This window comes from Leptosomus discolor, chromosome Z (genome assembly GCF_034619465.1).
Source record: "Leptosomus discolor isolate bLepDis1 chromosome Z, bLepDis1.hap2, whole genome shotgun sequence".
NCBI classification, from domain to species: domain Eukaryota; kingdom Metazoa; phylum Chordata; class Aves; order Leptosomiformes; family Leptosomidae; genus Leptosomus; species Leptosomus discolor.
Window position 1 is genome coordinate 24193779 of NC_141419.1, and position 22258 is coordinate 24216036.

At 44.6% G+C, this 22258-nt stretch overlaps 1 protein-coding gene across 1 annotated transcript in view; it reads right to left on the minus strand.

Annotated features, from left to right (window-relative positions):
* Positions 1–1028: 1028 nt before the first annotated feature.
* Positions 1029–22258, minus strand: part of LOC104350161 (PALM2-AKAP2 fusion protein) — a 223104-nt gene continuing 201874 nt past the window's right edge. The window contains exons 7-9 of the mRNA XM_086479813.1: positions 18675–21063; positions 10961–11139; positions 1029–1121 (exon numbers count right to left, since the gene is read on the minus strand). Coding sequence (XP_086335939.1) covers positions 1029–1121; positions 10961–11139; positions 18675–21063 — 2661 coding nt within the window. The remainder of the gene's footprint in view (positions 1122–10960; positions 11140–18674; positions 21064–22258) is intronic.

Here is a 22258-nt window from a genome sequence, read left to right on the forward strand (position 1 = left end):
TATTGCCTCATTTAAAAATTAAATGTCCTTTATTTGTATCCCTTTCCCACTAACTTTCTACTTCAAATTATCCAACTTCATAGATTTTACACATAAGCCATTCTTTTCCCTCCCCACCATCAAAAAATAGTTGTCATCCGCTAAATACAGATTTTCTATTTAGAAACTTTGTTACGTAAATATGCTCTGAGAACCTGGAGCTCAGGTGATATTGCAAGCATATAGGATCCTAAAGCTAAGGTAATCCATTTGGCTTAGCTCTCATCCCCATCTATTCCACTCCTAAATTGTGATGGCTTGTGTTTGTAACACAAGGACTGTTTTGCTGAGTCTACTGGATTGTACGTTTGCAGTAACTGCCTCCCTGTTTTGTTTTTTATTTCCTTTTAAACATAAATTACTAGAAAGGGGAGCAGAACCCACCCACCCCAATACCACCCCAATCCCAACCCTTCAGTCCCCTCAAAGAAAGAGCAAGAGGGCAATATTGTTGTGTTTTGTGGCTGGACAAGAGTACGCCGAAGCAACACCGACGGTCTCGGTGCAGCGGCTGCGGGAGGCAAAGGAACTGCAGGAGGGTCCGATGGAAGCTGCTGGGGGGGGTCAGTGATCCCTGGGGGCAAGGCAGGGCTGTCAATTCGGTCAGCGGGAAGCACAAGCGTGAGCCCTGGCTGCAGCCTCCTCCATGCCGACCTCCTGCCACGTGCCTGCGGCCTCTCCAGTCCCTCGTCCCCACCCTGAGGGCTCCGACCCCCTGCACCCTCCCCATTGCATTGCTTCAGAGAGGGGATGGAGGGAAGGAGAAGGGGATATTTTCTAGCTGGGTTTTTCTCGTTGTTTTAGGATTGCCAGGAGATGGATCATTTCTGTGTCTATGTGCATCGAGTTTGTGGATTTAATAAATATTGGACTAAAACGCTGCTGCTTTTGTGGGTTTTTTGTGTTTGTTTTTTCTTCTTTCTTTCTCTTTTTTTTTTTTTTTTTTTGGTTTCGGTGTGCCTGGTTGCTGTCTTCATGCTGCAGTGTGGTTATTCGTCCTCCTCCCGGTTGGCATAAATGCCAGCTTCCCAACGCAGCGCCAGAGCACTCTTTCTGCGGTTCACCCTGGTTGCCTCAAGGACCTGGTCAGGAGAGAAAGGGAAAACACAGCACGTCACTCACCTGCCCATGGCCCCTGTGCCGGGGTGCCCCGCACCATGCGCCCGGGCAGGCAGGGACCATCTGGCCAGGTAGGGACCAGCTGAGCCAGACCTTCCTGCAGGGCTCCCAGTGCTGCACCTCGTGCAAACTGGGAGAACTCATGCGATGAAGCACTTGCTGATGTGAAGGCAGGGGGAATGGCACACAAGAGCAAAGCCACACCACGGAAGGACAGAAGAGGTAGGAGTTGTCTGGCAGCATCCACCTCACTTCAGGGGAGCCCCAGCTGCCTGTTAGCAGCCCAGCTGCACATTGTCCCATCCCTGCCTGGGGAAGGCAGGGGACAAAGTCTTGGTCCTCTTCTCAGAGGCAGCTGCACACCTTCAGCACCAAGAGCCAGCAACAACCGGGCAGCTGTGTCCAGAGGCATGTGCAGCCTTGAAAGCAGACTGCTGCTTATTTCAGCACATCACTCCTGCAGGCAGAACTAGGCAGCAACTCCCCTGCATCTTCTCGTGGTCTTTGGCTTGCAGCTATGCAACCAGGAAAGTCCGTGCAACTGTGATCAATGTGCTCTTGGAATGAAAAATCACTCCATGCGTATGGGAAAAGTAGATTTACACAAAGAGGACCTGCACAGCCTGCAGAGTCTGGTACAAGGTGTGTCCTGATACATTTATGTATTTTTCGTACACACACACACACACACATATAAAAACATACACACTGTGTATGTATTATACATAGGCACCCACATGCACACACAGAAATAGTTAACTAAAAAAATAAGAAACAGTTTTAATACATGTTTTAGCAAGGTTAAAAAAAAATCATACAAACCCAAAAGATGTTATTGTGCTGTGCACCTGATGTACTCCTCAGCAAATAATGCACGGCAGTGGGTGTTTTCCTCCCAGCGGAGAGAGACATAAAGGGGTCTGGGGCCTTCTTACAGAAGCACACGGCAATGTTACTTTCTGACTGACACTGAGTACAGCTCCATGATGAAGCTACAAAGCTGCTAACACCCACTGCCCTCAATGGGTTTTAAACCAGCCCTCCCAGAGAAGTAAAACTTTTGAAATGTTTAAACAGTCAGTTAAAAAAAAATAATTGCACAGCCCCCCCCCCCCAATACACGACTGTTAGTGAAACAATGCCTGCCATCCCTAATGCTTCCTGCAAGCTGCTGTGCACACTCCTTGACTGCAGAAGAGCAGGTGGCCTTTTGAGAAAGGATGATGCTATTTCATTCTTCTACATAGAAAGTCAGATGCAGTGAGGACTTAAGTCTTGACTGGAATAAAAATAAATAATTTAAGACTAAAGAAACTCTTCCTTCAGCTTGTGACAAACCACGGCTGGAAAAGTTACACAGGTACTAGAGGCTCCTGTACAGGCAATATAGGGAAATCACCTTTGAACTGTTAGCTGAAATTACAGGCCATAACTTTCCTTATGCGAATGAGAACACACTTCCGCATATATGTTAAGATCCCGACCTCCATTCAGGAGCTGAAGGTAGGATGGAGTTTTCCCAGCTTTATTATTTCTTTGCCCTCCTAGTTTGACTATGACTATAAACAAGCTAAAGAACTACAGGCAAAATCCAGCCAACAGAGATGATTTTGAGCTAAAGCTCCATCTGCTTCCCGGCACTGACCAGGGCTACAAAGCTGGTCCACGTCCACTGGAGGGATTTTTTGCAGGAATTTTGCCCAAAATCATGCCTCCTCTTTTTGCAGAGCAACCACTGGGAACGGGGAGCAGGGCTAAGCAGCTTCTAATTTACCCAGTAGAGGACAAATGTGCTCACAAACCTAAAAATTCATTTAAAAAAAAAAAAATTGAAATCAGTAAAAAAATTCCTTCTGACACATCAGCCTGTAAGCAGCATACTGGAGCTATTGCTGCTGCAGTGATGAGGAACCAGTGATTTAAACTACGTGTTTGGAATTCTGAGTGCCCAAACCAAGGAAAGACAAGCCAAACCAAACAACGGAGAACCTCAGCTGGGACCGGGTATCAGGGCACTATCTTACTAGCTCCTCAGAGTAAGAAAGGACAGTGGCTGCTCCAGGGCTAGTAATGAAAGGGGAAAAAAACCCGATGTTTTTTTTTTTTTTGGATGGCAACAGACAAATACCGCTGGACAGGAAACTATCAGGACCACTATGAGATAATGATTAAATAAAACAGAAAATTACTGTTCTCCCCACTGGATACTGAAATTTACACGAAAAAAAGCAGCAAATTCAGCATAAATTTAAACCCAAAACTGCCACTGTCACAGAGTGGCGGTATATTTAAATGAAGTCTGCTGAATTCGGCCTGTAGATTTACACCAGCTGAAAATAAAATGTTTTTTATACAATTTACAAGAGTTTCCAGTCAGATTTCCTTGCAGGAAATCACAGTGTTATGGCGGTCTCTGGTGACGGCTTGCAACAGTCAGGACCCTTAAACTTTGAGGATGTCTACTTTGAATCGGTCAGCTCATCTTTGTCTTAAAAGATGGCAACAAGGTTTCTCTTATTTATCCCCTGCCTGTAAACATGCCCAGAAGCTTGTCTACTTCAATTCTGCAAATGTTGTTGGTTGCTCCACGGAAAATTTTTTCCAGAATTGTATCACAGATACCATGAGGGCACTGAATGTCAACTTAGCCTTTGCAGGAAAACAAGTATGATGTCTGGCTTAGTATTAATAAACAAGCCCTCTAAATAGTAGAGCAGATACTAATAAGCTAAAGGTCTTTTTGAATAGCCACTTCAAAATTATTCTTGTAATCTACTGAAAAGAGTGTTTGACCTAAAATAACCCTCATTTTTTCTAGGCTGTGTCAGTTTTACACCCGCTAGAGCAAACAATGGGGTAATTATAGCATGCAACTGAAATGACTAGAGAACTGGGACTCCTCAATGGAGCACTGAATTCACAACCCAGGAAGCTGCTTGCCTAAAACAGCAAACAACCTCTGTTTTATAATTCTTGGCATTCTTTCTGTAGACCCGTCATGAGTCCAGCACCCAGAGGCTCTCCACAGCAGGTCAAAGAAAGGAAACTCTTTTGCACTTTTGTTATTGTGGCTGTTTTGGGGATCTGTAACACGCCACATTTTGGCCATGTTACAAAATGTTACCTCAATGCTTTCTCAGTGTCCACCCTGATGATGCCCCACTTCAACTCAGTGGGTGCAGGCAGGGTGGCCCAGGCAGGACCAGGCTTGGGTGGTCACGGCATCCTAAGGCAGCCAGGCTCATACGCAGAAGACATATACTGAAAATCAGAAAGATGATGAAGCAAACAGTTCACTCAAGCTTAGGCTGAAGAACTGAGCTGTCCATGTCAATCAAAAAAGCAATGTTATATTAAATGTCTTATCTGGGAGAGGTGATTTGACTACCAGCTGCAATAGAAGAGGAAGAATTTGGAGAGCAGAAGTAGGTGTGAGGGAAAGATAAATGTACCAAGATAAGTGGGGCTGTAAAAACTGCTCCTCACCTGTCTTTGCAAAAAATTGCTGCGTGGATCTCGTGGTTGCAGGTCTGTGATCTTGTTAAGAATTGCAGAGGGCTATTTCCTGGCAGATTTAATTTATTTTTGAGGATTTTAAAAAAAACAAACTCAAAAGAAACAGCTACCACTGTCAGGTGTAAGATTAATTTATCTATGCATCCTAGAGATGGAGACTAACTTGTCCTGAGAGTTACATCCAACAGATGTAACAATAATTGCTCTCTTACTGGCAACAAGAGAATAAAAAGCAAAATACAGATATGCTTTAGTCCAAAGCATATTTAACTCCACCGCTGAATGAAACTGACTACTATACAGGACAGGCTATTTTTTATTGAACAGTAGCAGCAAAACTGATGTGGGAGCAAAATTATTTTTCTGGAGCTTAATATTTTACTGATTCTTCACATCTGGACCTGGTAGAACTAAAAGCAACAAAACCAGAAAATGCAAAAGTCTGCGTGTCTAAAATTTACCAGTACCATGTGGAAAAGTCACTGCACTAGATAACTCCATGGAGCACACTGTGCACGAAGAGACAGCAGCATAAAGGCATGGAACAGGCTGCTTGCTCCTGCAGACATGAGCATTCCCACTCAGGAACAATAAACTAGATGCTTTAGCATAAATCTGGAACTACTGAGGGGCAAATAACACCTATTTTTCCAGTATAAAGGTATTTTCTTTACTCTACCTACTTAGTGCTATTCACTGAATACACCAGACCTCTAGTAAGCACAGTGAGGAGCTGGGTGTCTGAGACAAGAATGTGCTGACCCGAAACAAGACAGTAACAGTATTATACTGCTGCTGGTCAGTATTAAAACATAAACTGTGTTCCCTCTGCCATCAAATCTAGTATGTTGGTTTTCTGTTTTGTAACACGAAAATTTTCAGCAGTAGCCTTTAATGTTGCATAAATGTCACCTTACTATAGTATCTGCTACAGCATGATTGATACTAAGCAAACTCAGGATAACATCCTGTAAATCTGAAGATATGTATAGCTGTAAGGACAAAAGCAGAAGATTTCCAGGACAAAAACAACCTATGTATGTGCAGGCATATTGTTATCTGTGGTCTCTTTCAAACAGCAGACGGATGTGCTTTTAACACAGGCTGCGGCAATTTGGAGGTGATAAATCCACATCAACCTAACGAAGCAAGCTGTGGTTTGCTGCATGTAGCTTAACTTCAGCAGTTACTGTACCTTGCTGGGGGTTTGCTGATTATGGGAGCAGAGTTGCCAGGCTGACTGCCTGGCCCCTGCTCGCAGCTGGCGTGAGCACAGCTGGGTCAGCTCCAGTGCTGCCCACGATGGTTAAAATTGAGCCACCTGCCTGCACCAAGCAGATTATGAGGGTTTCGGTGAACAGGAGACATAGCTCAGCTGTGGGGTCAGTAGAGAGTAGGGGTCATCATGCCTTAAGTCTTGCTGTTCCTTCCAAAACAACTGCCCAGCTTCAGCTAAAGATTTCCAGTGAGAACCAAACTGTTTCTTCAGCCTGAGGCTTAACACTGGAGATTAGCCTGGTGGCATACTTTCATCTGCATAGAGAACTGCTGTGTCCTACAGCCTTTGTCATCTCTGCCCCCTTTCCCATCCATGCACATTCATTTCTAGCTCATTACTGCTTGCCTCATTATCAATTTACAAGGCAGACATGAAACCCTTCCCAGCAGAAGGCCGAGGGCTGGGCACGTAAAACGTAAACCTGAGCTTCTGCCTCTCACACAACATTGAATGCTCTGATCAATACTTACTGTTCATGAATCATAACTCAGATTATTGTGGAGATATTATAGGGGAGAAGAGGCCCAACCTGTGTTTAAAACCAGGTCTCTGAAAGCATGCTGCTTTTATACTGACTAACTTTCTATAAATACTCTACCAAAGCTCAATCACTGGCTTATATCAGTGAGATAAAACCCACACTACTAAATTATTTAATGAATAGGAAATAGCATAGCCTTGATTTTGCTTTACTCTCTAGGACAGAAAATGTTCGTATGTCTTGAGGTAGCCGATGTGGTCAAGTCTGTTATGGAACAGGGAAACAGTGGAGAAGGTTCATGTTTATAAAAAATGCTGATGCTGGACAAACGCATGTCAGTCATTACCACAATCTGCTTATGTCTCTTAGAGAAGTTCAGATTTACACATATTTCTGCACAGAAAATGGCAGGCAACTGAAATATCCACATTATTGAGCACCTTGTTCCTAACAAACATTGCAAAAGTGTAGCTGGTATCAACTCCCTGCTCTCAAAATTGTTGCCTTTGGCAGAGTTCGGTTTTGTAGGCATAAGGACTGTGTGAGTTACTGCCTTGGTAAAACACCAAACGTTGCTCTAAATACCCTTTCTTTAGCAGGTCTGGGTTTTTTCTGCTCTGAGACCAACACTGGGGCTAAGTTGTGGGACAGTGACCAGTCATCGCATCACAATACACAGGGACAAGGACAGGTTCACAAAATTCACCAGACTGAGGCTGTGCGCTTGGATCTGACTCTCTTCTTCCACAGATGAAAGGTTGGCGTACAGATTCTTTACAAAATACTAGAGATTTTAATGGTGCTAAATACATTATAATCAGAGAGAAAGGAAAGGCACAGCAGTTTCACTCAGTATCTGAGGATGGATCCCAGGTTTAGCTTTGCCAGCTAAATGGTAACAGGGATTAAGGAGAAGTTCTCATTTCACGCCTCAGGAATGCTCCAGTTCTGGCAACAGCTCCCACCCCTTTAATTACCACCCCTCCCATGCCAGATATTGTAACTAGAATCCAAGGATTAGAAAACCAGCCGCACAAGTATTTGTTGATGAGAGATACGAGGGAATATCCCCCACATACACACTTGCATCCTGGTTTTGATATGAAACAGCACTGGCACATAGTATGAAAATGCAAACTGCAGCAACATGCACTTGGAATCACCATGCAAGAGGAAGCAAAAATAAATAAGCGGTTGAAAAGTACCTCAGAAGTAACCTTGCTAGACAGTAATTTACAGGTGTACTGGTAGAAAGGGAAAAGACCAGCATTAGTACATTGAACAAGCATGTTATAACTAGGAAAACAAGAACAAAATAAAGAAATTGCAAGAACTGGTACATGCCAGAGTATAAGACTTCAAGCAACTTGGTGTCATAAAAAAAAAATAATTAAAAAAATTAGTCAGTTGGGTGTTTTTTTTAATGACGTTGCTTGGCCAGTCTCAGTCTTGTTTACCATCAGTGCTTGACCGGTTTTCTTGCTGCTGCTTTTTCTCTTTTCCTCACCTGTTGAAAACTCTGCTGCAGCACATCCTTTTTGGAAGAAACTGCCCCCTTGCCTGAGCAGTGAAGTTCTTCCAACAGCAGATGAACATGATTTGCCCTCTGTTTCTGAAAGGCAAAACCTGCAAGCCCTGGACAGAGTGGCTGCGTTGTAGCCACTGAAGCCAGACATAAAACGGAAGGTGGAGATGTTTAAAGGAGAGACAGGGTAGATGTCCTGCTGAAACCACCCTCCTGCCTTTTAGCGTGTCTTATGTAGGGAGAAACTGAAGCTCTATACCTCAGTACTGCTGGTATGCTCAGCATATGAGGAGGAGTTTCCATGGATGCCAAAGCTCTCCACAATCCCATTCAGAAGACTGTGGTTGCTGTCTTCTGCCTCTACAGTAGTGCTGGCTCTGTTCAGCCTCGAGTGCAACAGCACCCTGACTGCTCCCAGCACTTGAGGAAGTCCCTGGTTCCCCTCATGCACAAAGAGCAATACTGAGCCATGTTCAGCGCTCAATGTTCTAAGTGGCAGCCGCCTGCCTGTTTGTCAGTTATGCTCCTTCCACTGCTATATTTAATGTATCTTTAAAAATAGGACAGTGGTGTGCTCTTTTGTTTTGATAGCTACAGAAATGTTTTTCTTGAGCCCACAGCCAAACGTCCTCTGCTAACAAGTCAAAGCTATTTGCTGTTTAAATAACTATTGCTTAGCCTGGCATGTAAAATATTAGCTCAAACTAGCAGTGGTACAAGGGTAGCACTTCGTATTTGAATTATCTTTCCCCCGTCAATGGTGGAAGTTGTTTACAAAAGGAGAGCGGAAAAAGGCTGGGAAGAGAAACAAAATAATCCTGCTGGTCCAAGGAAGCTCTCCCTGGGGTCTGCAGGACACTGACCTCTAACAGGATTTTGGGTAGGCAGCAGCAAGAATGTAAATCTTGTTTGGGTGTATGCAATGGGCTTAGAGGAGAGGAGAACTATAACAAACCACAACACTGCAGGGCTTCAGTGTGCACTGGGGCTCTGTAAACAGACTGCAGCCTTGACAATGCATTCCAGAAAAGGATCCATTCCACAAGTTGTGTGACCAGCACCAGTGCTCTTTGGGCGGTCAGTGCTTGGGCAGCCTTAGCAGCAGCAGAGTGCTGAGCTGGTACCCAGAGCACACCTCTTTGGTCAGATGCTGCCCAGACCAGTCCTCCAGTCGGGACATCAGGGCTGACTTCAAACTGCCGAAGAGCCTATGCAATTGTGGCCAACTTGCTTTCTAGGCAGCCCATGTGCAGTTCTGCAAGCACCTGAGGAGTGGCATGCAGGTAACCAAGCAGAGGGAGTTAGGTCTAATGACATCTCACATGTCTTTTGTGTGCTACAATATGCAGGACAAACGGCATGTGACCATCACAACTGAAAGAGAAGACTTCAGCCACAAACCACTGCTTCATGGGCTGGGTAAGTCACCTTCGCTCTTCATGGGGGTGGAGGAAAAGCACAGGGCGACTACCACCTGAGTGTTACCCCTTTAGCCGGGCAGCTTCTCTGCCGTGCCGAAGTTTCAAGCCACCAGACTGACAGACACTCGCTGTGAGACTCCCAAGGACCAGTTCTGGTTTACATGGCAGGAATTTTATGCTCCTTTTTTTGTAAAGTTCCTTCTGGCATCTGCAAAGGGTGTGAGGGTGTAACATGTCTCTTGCAAACCTCCGAGTGCCCTTCAGGGAAAGAGATCCTCTGGGGAGATGCCAGAAAACAGCGCTCACTGGAGCAGATGGAGCCACTCCATTTCACTGCATGCGTTGGGGAAGGAGGGGAAACCAGGCTGTGGCTCCTTCCCAAGGGAACAGAAAGTTTCTGGTGTGCACTGTAAATTGATCTATTTACATTTAGAGTCAGATCTACTACGTTTTAGTTAGCCAGCAGAAACGCAAGAGGACCCCTCCACATTGCATTCCATCTGATTTTAAGTTTCTGATCTTACAGTACTGTGCCATATTGATCTGTAATGATTAAAATCTGCCAGACTAGTGCAGTTATTCACATTACAAACCTTGACTTACTTCTATACACCTAATCAGACTCTACATTTAATGAACGTTACTAGAAAGCTGTTTGTTTGGAGCATGAGCTCCTTGGCACTGGGGTCATCATTCTGACATCTCTGGGAAATACCTGTAGCTGCCTCAGCAAATACTGTGTCCTATTGAGAAGATTTATACTGCACGTATCTCACTACCTTCCGCACTTGTTGCCCACAGTAAAAATGAATAAGAAGCAACTTGTGCTCTGTTTGGTAACAGGTTGTATAATGGTTGCCCCTGAATTTTGATACTTCCAGCTATGAAATTCATAGCTCTTCTTATTAGTGACTCCAATAAAGGACACCTTAATTGGGTTAAATTCTACTACAGTAATGCCTGAAATGCAGGCACTCATTTCACAAACTGAAATTCTGGCTGATTTTAAGTTTGTGTGGAAGAAAGAAAACAAATCCAGCATGAAACATGTTGCCCGTTGACGAATCCAAGTTAATTTCTGAGACATTCCCAATCCAGTTCTGCAAGGGGTGGTTTCTAGGGAAGTTATCCACTTACACTGAATCTTGAGCACACTGGGGCAGGACTTTGTACAGGTCTTTGTGGGGGTGTACAAACATAGGCATGAATACATGCTTGATCCACAAAGTTCAAAGAGCCACTAAAATAACCCATTGGAGGGTCTTGGTGATGTGTGAATTAACAGAGTCTGCCAATTGCAGGGCAGCTACCCACTGCCCTTATTAATAATTAACTTAATTAATTAAAATGAAGTTTAATATGAGTTGCCTTTAATATTTGCAGTGACATTCTCTCTTCCTCTCCATTGGCCTTCATCCTTCCATTTCAAACACACTGGCCCTTACAATGTGTTAAAATCCTTACACACTTGCAAGGTGATCTGAGCAGATTACTGGGAAATAAATATTATTGTTGTCTGAATGTTGGTTCACGTTTGTCATGGTCTCTATCACAGAGCAAAAAGTGAAAAGTGCACTTACACTGCTGTCATCCATCCTTTCTCGCCTCTTAGTTTTGTGTGTTTCATAATCTTCCATGAGGGTCTGCATCAGGTTCTTGGGTCGCTGGGCTCCTGCAGGCTCCTCGGATGGTGGGTCAGACTGTGAGATGGGACCTTCTGTAGTGGGGGATGGAGGAGGCTTGATCTTCTCTATCTTTCCTGCAATGACATGAAAAGGAATGACCCTTTCTAAGATGAAGAACTCACAAGTTGTCTCCAAAAGGTGACAGCTGGAAACAAGTTGTTTCCAAAAGAGAAGCATTTTCAGCAGGGTTTGAATGAAGAAGCAGTTTGGACTGAAGTCTATCAAACAATTTGGTAAATCATGGGCTTTTAAAACATTCTCCCTCTTCCTGAAATCCACTACACCAAAACACTACAAAGCCTTTTTACAAAACCTGGAAGAGTTACCAAATGACACTACCCAAATTTAATCCATCACTATTGTGTGCAATAGTATCTGGCTGAATTTGCCCCATTCCCTCCTACAGGACACATTTCAGTGACTCAGAAATATTTGTAAGAATCTGGAAAACTGCAAGATTTTTTTTTCTGGCTCAGACGATACAACGTACAGGATGCCACCACCGTACGCCAGGGGCCATGCATAAGATGTTGAAAGAAGGCATCTTGTTAGGCATTGCTGGCTTTTTTTCTTTTCCAGTGCTTTTTATCTGCTTTGTAAGCATGAAAGGCTTTGGGTTGGTCCCTGGTCTTACTCTTCCATGAAGCTGTTTCCTGCAAGTTGCAGAGGGTGCTCCTGGAGGGAGACCTGCGGCAGAGCAGGATGGGGTCTCTGTCCCACACATCCCTTCAGACAGAGCCCTTCAGTCTTCTGGTGGGAGGAAAGTCAGAGAGAAGCCAAGTTCCTCTCTGACAGAGCCCATTTCACTCAGGGGAGCCTGTTTTAGGCAGTGACACCAGCTGAAGAGGTGGGTAAAAGCACTGGAGAGCAGTGGATGGAGAGCCAGAGCATGGAGACCACTGCAATGAGCTGCAGGAGAGCTCAGGGAGTGGACAATCCATGCTTCTCTAGGGAGGACAGCCTGCATTCCTCATCACCAGGCACTGATCCGGGGTGAGCCACCCAGCTTGTCCCCACGGGAAGAATGAGGATGATGCTGGCAGGTCACGGGCATGGGAAAAAGATGCGGATGTCCTCAGCTATGACAGCAGAAAACAATGATGAACCAAAATCAGGTTCTCTTTTCCATGGCATGTCAGATCTTGCAATAGGATGGCTCAATAGATGGGAAAGAAAATAAAGAGCAAAAAACCCACCCCAAACCCCTTACAAATAAGTGAAGTAATCAGAAGGATCGTGCAGCTTCTCATGAAATTCCTGTTGCTGAGACAAATGAAAACCCAAGCTGCTCCTCCAAAAAGCATCACGACAGTTGTAGCCGCTAGAGAGCAGCCTTGAAACCTCCTATAAAAATCATCAGGATTCATTCTCGAAGGAAGAAGTGAAGCCTGAGTCAACACTGCAGAGGTTTTTTACAAGAAATCCCCTTGCCTGGCTTGTTTAATTTCTGACGTACGGAAAAACCCAGCATCGCTAGTTTCTCGTTACAGGCTTAGCTTAAGCTGGCTGGTGCAGGGATGAGGCTGGGAATTCATCCCCCTTAAATCATCCAACTAGAGACTGGACAGGGAGTTTCTACCCAGTGTCAGCTCCACAGACAACCAGGAGATGTGTTGCCAAAGCACAGGCCAACAGCAGGTCCTGAGCTGTCCAGCTGTACCCACGTGTGACAGCTTGGACTGCTCAGCAGGAAAGCGTAAGGACCATCAGTCACATTGCCCATTAGGTTCAGTGGGTAAAAAAGTCTGCTGAAAATAAAAGCATGATTAAGGGTCAGATATCTTGCTGCATTACTTCATTCTCACACTAGTAAGTAACTGTCTTGGACATATGCAAGTAATGCAGGAAGAATCAGTCTTTTCAGATGCCTGCCCAGCTTTTGTGTTCCCCAGGGATGCAGACACATCACAGGACCCTCAGACCTACATCAAGCCTCATGCTTGAAAAGACCTCCTTCCATTCCATTTCCTCTGGAAAACAATGCAAACCGTAGTCTTTGGGGAACTGCATTTTAGAGAGGGGCTATCCAAGCAGATCCATCCTCCCTGGATGGAAGGCCCATCCATTTCCGTATTTAGCAGCAACATGCAACTGTTCTGCGCATGCTGGGCAGTGTCACCATGAACAGTGTCACAGTTCCCTTTTCAGAAACAGAAAAGCCAAGGTAGCAAGAAGATCTGCCCACAGCAAAAAAGTGGTTTGTATCCACAAGAAATTATGCTCATACAACCATTTTCTCTGTGTGTTTGAATTCCACTAAAAACTCAGGAATTCATAGCGTAATTTCAGCTACTTTTCACATGGGAGTAAGTGTCTTGTTCAAGTTCCTAAAAATTTTGTGAGAACAGGTAGCCAAGTGGACGAGAGAGATCCGACTAGTGCCAACAGTGTCAGAAGCGCAAGCAACCAGCACAACCATCAGTGGGGTTGTGGTTAGATGATGAGGTGTCTGAGGCTTCAGGGCTCTAAGACAACCACAGAAAAATTCTGTGAATCTGATGCAGAGCTCCAGTCCAGCATAGACTTATTCTGCCAGTTCAGACTGTGTTACAAATGTTGCTGGGTTAGTTTTCTTCTGGCAGATTTTCACCCAGAAAAGATACTGTTCTGAGACAGAAGAGTAATTCAGCATAAAAGCATCATGAGACACGATGATCACAGGCACTTTCTACTTCCACAGTCCCATGCCCACACCTGAAGCACACAGACACTGCTGCAGTCCTTGCCCAAATCCAAGCTGAGTAATAAAGGAACTGTGTTCTGTCTTAAACGGAAACAGGGTCACACTTATGGGCTACCATCAAAAACTGCAGCCTGATGGTAACACTTGCAAGTTAACAGTAGTTACCAGTGTGTCTTCCCCTCCAGGGGAAGGGAGTCAGTCTCCTGAGGTTACCTTTAGAGCTGTTGCAAGATATTGAGTACCAGCTATAGCATCCCAAATCTTTACCTACATATTTACATTTTTCTCCTCTTTCAAAGGGACTCTAAAAAATGTTCCGTGTCTTCAGTTCTGGTGATGGCTCCCTCCACTCTCTGGCTTCAGGGATCTAGTAGGAAGCTCCTAGAATTTGATTTCTCTTAATTTCCTGCCTCTTGTGCTATCTGGGGCAGGCAGGAGATGCTCCTATGGAGAACACTCTTTTCAGCCCTGGGGCAGGGTAGGTAAAGCCCGGAGAAGGGCCACCGGCTGCTGTATCCCAGTTTGATGAGTGCAAGATATCGCCTGACACCCCTCTGCAAAATCAAAGACGTGTAACAGCTGGGGACAAAATAGCTTTCTCCTAACCAAAACCTCTGCACAGCTCTGGGGAGCAAGACTGCTCAGCTGATTTGCTGCAATATCAAGAAGAAAAAGTGACCAAGAGGAGGCCCTGGGACAAGGGCCTGAGCCACCACTAAGTAACCAGCAGGTACCAAGGGCCACCATATAGCATTAACTAAGGTACAAAGAAGATGGGAAGAACAAGGCTTCACACAAGTTAAGAGTAACTATTTTACAGATGTTGTTGTCTTTTTTTAAGACATCTGCATAGCAAAGAAAACTTCAAAATAACATATTTTAGCAAGATACTGTTTTAGGAGACTAGATTGTGCTGGAGTCAGGGGATAGTTGAAGCATGTAAAAAAATGCCCCTCTGGTAAAGTAAAGCGTCAGTACCACTCCAAGCAAAAGGCGGGCTTCTTTGGTCTTCTTGAACACCAGGTGAGCTACATGAATATGCAAACACACAAACAAGCAAACTTTAAAAAAAGAACCTCTCTAAGATCCTCTTACTTCATCCACATCCTCTGCTAGGGAGGGAATAAGAAAGCAAATGACAAATGAGCTGGGTTAGTATGCTGTCAAGGCACTCCTGGAGGTTTTCAGGGGATGAGTGATGAGCACTCCAGAAGAATCCTTGAAGAGGATGATGAATTTTGCTTTTTTCATCCCAGTGCTTATGAAGGGGTAAGGAAACAGTTTCTTCCATAAACTCAAAGGCTTCATTTCTGATCTAGCCTTTCTCAAAATTCTCATTTTAAAAAGGGGTTCATGCATATGTATTATACCTGATCCTTATCCTTGACATGTATACGGGGCATTTATCCTTGACATGTATACGGGGCATTACAAATTTTGTGATGGGCACAAATATTAAAAATGTCTTGCCACGAAGTTTTTGCTTCTCCTCCCACTGTACAAAAAGTATCTTCAGGCTGCGGTTGAAACTGAGAAGTTTCCTTAGTGTAGGTATTCAGTAGTGAAAAGTGAAAGCGGAAAACAGTTTTCAGGCTGAAATGGCTCCTCTGACATATGGTTACGCTTCACAGCTGTCCCTCAGGAGAAGAAAGCAAGAAGAAGAAAAAAGACAACAGCGCGTACACATCCCTCACTATTTGGAGGGAACAGTTACTTGAAATTTAAAAGCACCTGATCATTTGCGTCTCTAAACTACAACTCCCTGGCTAGGCTTTTGCTATCCACTGAAATTCTCTCATCTAGTTCAACTGGGGACAACAGAAGATGACTGCTTGGTGGGCAGCTCTCCCAGATGCACACACAGATGGGTCTGAGAGCCTGCAGACATGTGCAGGGAGTGCAGCGTGCCTTCTGCCTCACCTGGTAATGCTTTGGAGATGAACACCAAAAAGGCAGATGCGGTAGCTTCAGAAAAGCTTCTCCCAGGCATGGCTTCTTGTGTCAGGGATTTCGCCATGCCTCATCTTGAGACAGCAAATATTCACAAAGTGTTTCTCTCCAATAGAAAAGCCTTCACTGAACCAAGACCCCTCATGTAATGATTTTCACACCTCCTTTGATGAACAGGATTACTCGAGCCAGGCACTACAGGAAGTTAGACACAAGTTCTTCATAGTCTAAGTACTCCTAATAAAAGGAACATTGGAATTACACCACCAAATGTACGCTGGATGCTCTTGTGTCACACATTCATCATCCTGTTCAAATAATCCATCAAACAGCCCCAGCTGCTTTGCCCAGGAGTGATGGCATACCACCCACACATTGCAGGAGGAAACCACTGGCTTGCTGTGCAGTTGCTCAACACTCACCAAGTGCAGCAGGTGCTGCAGCAAAACAACACATGAAACTTTCCAATTTAAATACAGCTCCACAAATATTTTGGGATCCATGTTGACTCTCCATTTAGCCATGCTCAAGCATTTTTTTGGTCTTTCTTGGGTGTCCTCATGCAGGAAACCCAACTTTTATGGGAAAGGAGTTTGCATAGGTTCTTCCCTTCAACTTTGCAGGAGTACCCTGGAGAAGGTCTTGCCCTGTGTGCATAGTCGTCGTTTCACTGAAATTACTCTGTGTCTTGCTCCAGTGATCTGAGATGGGTTAAAAAGCTGCTTCAAAGCATCCCAAAGAGCTTTAAGGGATACTTGTTAGCAGCACAGACTTTTATTACTAGGAACCACGTTGGTTTGTGCTGGATGGCTGGCAGACACCAAGTCTAGTGTTACCATCTCAGTTGTATGACAGTTGTATGTTGGGGTGGTAAAAACAGCCTGTTTGCTATCTAAAGTAATTAGCAGTTTTTTCACACATACACCCACATGAATTGTGTTAATCTTCCACACTTTAGTAAAATTAGCAGTTCAGTTCACTGCAGTCCTTTTTTGTGTTTGTGTTTCTGTTATCCACATAATGATGGTTCAAAGCAGTGAAGTGGGGCAGGAGTAACAGACAACCACGGACCACCAGGAATCCTAGTAAAGCTGCTCTGCCCAGTCCGCCACCAAAAAGAAACCTGATAGGTAGGCCATTGCTAATTAAGTTAATTACCGCACCTCCTCAAGAGTTCTGGTGAGTTTATACTTCCCCACTTCAGGATTAGCAACAGATTTTTCAAATTTAGACTTGACCCTCTAATCCCTTTCTGTTAAGGTATCCTGATGTCAAAAGAAGAGTGCCAGTTCTTTCTTTGGGAAAGGTAGTCTGCTGACAGAAGTACCTCTGTTTCTTCTTTTCATTATTATTAGCATTAGCATTATTATTTTTTTTCTATGTGAAACTAAATATTCAGGTTACAGTATCAGACACGTTTTACAGCATATTCCTTTATTGTGCCTACCACAAGTAGATTTGCTTTTCCACTCTTTAAATCACCTCTGTAGCCAGTTGCAATGAAGCTTTACAGCCAGACCTCATTGCCTCTGCTGAATCACCTTTTGCCTCTGTTTTTGTAAATACTGGAAAGATACTGTAAAACTTAAAATAAAAGGAAAGTTGCTGCACTCTTCCAAGGGATTGCCTGGTATCCCTTCTCCCCATTTTCAAGGATGCCTGTAAGCTTTAACTGCAACACAGCTGGATAAAGGGACAGCAAGGATGAGATGAGCTGAGGGTATGCACCCTGCAACGCTAAGGGTGCTGAACTAATTTCTGCCAGCTGAGAGCTCTGCTGAGTACACCCGCTGTTTAAAGAGAGCAGCAAAAGTAGAAGATTAAAGAATGACTCTGGCAATGATCTTTGTGGCTTTTTTCATCAGTGACATCCTTACACACTGCCACATATTCATCTTTTCCTAGAAATTAATTCTTTGCCTTGTCATCAGCTGCAAATTGCAGTAGCTTGAGTCATTGGCTAACAGTTCCCAATTTTCTTTCTTGAACATATGGCAGTTGGACATTTAAAGGAAACTGAAATGATTCATTACAAATATAAGTTTATCATTCTCACTAGAATGTAATTTACAGAGAACATTTTAAAACTGGACACAAAGTAAATGCCTTGTTGTGTAGAGAAATAACAACTAGCAGAAGTACACTGTTTTTCCAGACGCTCTGCTAGAACAAGCATTAGTGTCAGCAGCTGTTCTAACATCACAGGCACGAGTGCTTGATTTTATTTTTTGAAAAGGGGAAGGAGGAGAGAGATATGCTGTAACTGCTGTGAATGCCACAAGGACCCAGGACCCAGAAGGTGATCAGTCAGAGAAGGACTTCTACTGAATCTATTAAGCATTTTGTTTAGGATGCCTGTTTCAATTCAGTAGTGAATGACACCAGCTGAAATACGTGGCAACTCACAGCTCTGGAAATCTTTTTACCACAGAAAGTTCATTAAGAAGACCAAGAAATACCTCAAAACAGAAATCAAAACATACACAAAAAAAAATCTGATGCAAACCCCCAAAATCTGTAAATCTCCACTACCTTTGCACTTTCTTAAGTGCCAGAGAGCAGAAAGCTTGCTAAAAAAGGTTTTGTATGTTTGCTTTTCAAATAGCCACACAGCTGCAAAAATCGCTGCTATCCTTCCTTGTGATGATCCTAAATTTCAGTGGGTGGTCTAGGCAACACAGGAATAGACATACAGTGCTACAACATGGCAGGGGATGGGTAGAGCGCAGGGTTTCCTAATGACAATCAGCAGGGTATTTAAGTTACTTCTCTGTGCTACATTCAGGAAAAAGCAAAAATGTCCACGTGTGCTCACAGACAGAAAGTTGCGTTGTCCCATGACCTCCTCCTGCCTGCAGTTTCCAGACGAAGTCAAGACAACCCTGTGATGTATTCAATTAAAAAATGACATAAAACTGAATCTGATCTGACCCTTCAGTCACATTTCACTTCCTCTCTGACACTTCAGGCTCTTACCTGGTGCAGTTTTGTAAGACACAGTTCTGGTGGGCATGGGTGGTGCACTCTTCACAACAGGGCTTGGTGCCGCCTGCAGACCTTGCCGCTGCCTCTTCAGCTCCTCTTCTCGTTCCTGGGCAGCTCTGATCTCTTCTTCTATCATCGACAAAGTCCGCTGCTTCCTCGACCGTAACTTGAAAGGGCCCACGGTTACTTCAGGCTCCTGCGTGGCAAGGATGGAGGCGGTGCTCCTCAGCTCAGCTGCCTCTGAATACTTGCTGAAATAGCTGACTTCGTGCCTATTTTCCTCCACAAGGAATGGCTGGCTGGCTGAGTAGACGGGTGACTGCTGCAAAGTCTTTCCTTCCCTGAGTACCAAGTCTTCCTCTTTTGAAGTCTTTGGTATCGTGTCCCTTTTTTCTTGAACAGGTGAAGACACCTGGGGTGGCTCAAACATTGGGTTCTGCTGCTCGCTGGAGGCTGGAGCTGGCCTGGTGGTGGCTGGCTGCTCTTTGACCAAGATCTTCTCTGCTGAGATTTCTTCTTCCTTGCAGTTTGCTTTATCTGCCTGCTCGGCTATGGCTTGTTGGATTGCGTTTTGAACAAGCAGGCCAGCGTGATACTCCAGCTGGTCATCAATCAGCATGGAGTCTGCCAAGGCAGAGCAGGGCGAGTCACAGCCCAGGTCACTGAATGACTTGGAGATGCCTTCGCTCCTGCACTCTGCTGGAGTGTCAGCCTGTGGGGTCTGCGGCAGGGAGAAATCAGCCAGCGAGCTTTCCTGTAGGGCGCTCATGGTCTCATTGGAGGCACCACTGTCACTGATGTTATCCATGCTGAAGTCATTGGAAAGGGTCTCCAAGATGGTGGTATCCTGAGACCTGACAGACAAGTCATCCAAACCAGAGTCGAGCTCCTCCGGAGGGGAAGAGGCACTGCCTGACTTTGGGAATTGGTCTAGCACGCCCTGTCCATCATCCTTCACCATTGTGAAGATCGCTCTTGCGCTCATGAATTCTCCATCCTCCGCCCACAGTTTTGAGGCCTGTCCAGCTCTGGGGCTATCTCTGCACGGTAACTCTCTTACTGGGTCAGCAGTGGTAGTCTGAGCACTTGTATCATCTTCTGAGGTATAGGAGACCTTCTGTGCTTTGACAACAGTGGCACTGTTACCCTCAAGCTGTCCTGTTTGCCCACACACTGAAACAGGTCTTATCACAGAGGACAGCGGCCTGTCTACATGTGGAGAATTGAGGCTTTTGTAGAAGGGTTTGACAGAGAACATTTTGGGTGTTCCTGACCGCCTCAGTGGGGCCTGACCCTGAGATGGACCTGAATGTTCCATCAGCTGGAATTGCTTTCTGGCAGCTGAGAAGTCAATTTGCTCTGTGACAATGTCTTCTTTCTTGATATTGACTGGCTCTGGTGGTACAAAGGAGCAGCTGACCTGTTTGGGGGATGTCGGTGTTGCACCTTGCTGCTGTTGTCTCTCCTTGCGTTCCTTGTACTTCTTGTGGGACTCCAGATGCTCTTCATCCAGTTGATCCTCCAGGGTCTTCTCTTGAGGAGGGTTCCACCATTTGGCGGCAATGTTGGGATTTTTCTTGACAGCTTGGCTTTTAATGAGCTCCCTTCTTTCCTTTTCAAGTTCCATCATTTCCTCTGATGGTCTCACTTTGCGGACCCTGTATTTTTCCTTCTCTTCCTCATCTTCAAAGAGCTTTGAGGGCTTTTTGTCTTCATGGAAGGCTCGTAGTTCAAACTTAGCCTCTTTCTTAAGGGTTGTAAGAGTTGTTTCTCCATCCTTAGAGGATCTTCTAGAACTGTTTGATGAAGTGGGACTTCCTGGCACCTTCAGACTCTCCCTAGTGTCTTCTTTCAGTCCACCCAAGGAATGGCCATTAGATTTCAGGTTCTTATCTGTTATGCTAGCTTCATGTGGTTCAACTACCAAGTGTGTCTGCTTGTCAGCTACATTTTCTTCCTTTTCACTGGGTACTGAATCATTATTGACATTAAGGGATGCTCCTGAGCCACCCATAATGGAGACTGCACTTGGTTCAGGGGAGGATGTCCCATTAAAGGTATTATCTGCAGCAGAATCACAGCAATTTGCCTCCAGCACTTCATCTAGGTATCTGATCTCTTTAGCAACTTCACTGTCCAGAGATTCATGCCTGTCCTTAAGTCCATTGTGGCTGGCAGCAGAGGAAAAGAAGTGGGTTGGATTGTCTATGGGATGTGGTGAAGCCACTGTGGTGATGCTTTCATGTTCAGAAACTGGAACTTCAATTTCCATTTTCTCTTCCTTTGTAGCAAGCACAGTAGCTGGCTCCAAGAAATTGGCACAGTTTTGGTCTCTGTTTTTTCTCAACCTGATGTCATCCTCAGGGATTCTGGAAGATTTCTAAAATAAAAGAGAACAAAACTATGATGAAGTCCTAAAAAAATACTTTTTTTTTTTCTTCCCCAGAGTAAACACCATCTGGAAAGCAAATATTAGTGATTCTTAAACTTGAGATTAAAGCAGCCCCTCAGAGTCTGGGAAGGCAAGGCAAATCATGAACACAAAAAAAGAGAAAGTTACCTTACCATAAGCTGGACAAGGCACTAAACAACAACAAACTTTCATTTAAGTATCTCCCATCTGCTTACCATCCTCACTCTGTCACTATTTCATGTCTATGTCCTGGTTTGCCACTAAAAATGAGTTATTCCAAGTTATTAATGACTTGGTAGTTTAGGTCCTTCAAAGGACAGCAGCACACAACAGCTATCATCTTGGTATTTTAAAAATGCTCTCTGCACCTGAAGAAAATCTCATAATACTTCTACAGATGAAAAGCATTACTGCCCCCGTTTTGCAGAAACGGATGCTAACATGCAGGAAGAGTAGGCGATTCATCCCAAGTTAGGGAAAAGGATGTGGCAACAGCAGGGAATGTTCATTTCTCAGTGGACCAATACTGGTCACCAAACACACGGTAGAATTGCTGGGAAGGCACAGGGTGTTTCTCCAGCCCCCACAGAAAACCCACATGCAACTGGACCTGGGAGACAGGAAACGTTTGCAACTCCCACAGCATGAAGACCACCACAAGGAGCATGACAGGGAACAGAATCATGGACTCCTCCCTCCCACTGCTTTGATCTGCAGTGCAGATGCACTGGATTCACATTTCTTCCTGATGTGTTGCCTCTGCTCTCAAGGAGGGTATTGAAAGAGACACTGTGTTCAGGTATGGACAGATTTTAGTGGTCGAGCAGCCTACTGAACTTCCCATGAGTAAAGTCTGAAGGAACTTCCGATTAAGCTGGTAACATGACAATGAATTTCTCAATAATTCTTTACTGCTGAAAGGCAAAAAAGGAAACACCAAAGGAAACGGAAGAGGGCATTTTCAAATTTATTCTTCAAAAAGAACTTGTTAACTCTTCCTAACTCCTGAAAACCAAAAGTGACACATCTATTCACTTTGACTAACATTTTAAAACAGAAACTTAGTATCTGAGGTCTCCAGCTCCCTTTCCACGTGTGTTTCTATGTGAGGCATGGACTTGGGAAGCAAATGGCACTGATCAAACCCTGTGAACTCAGTGGC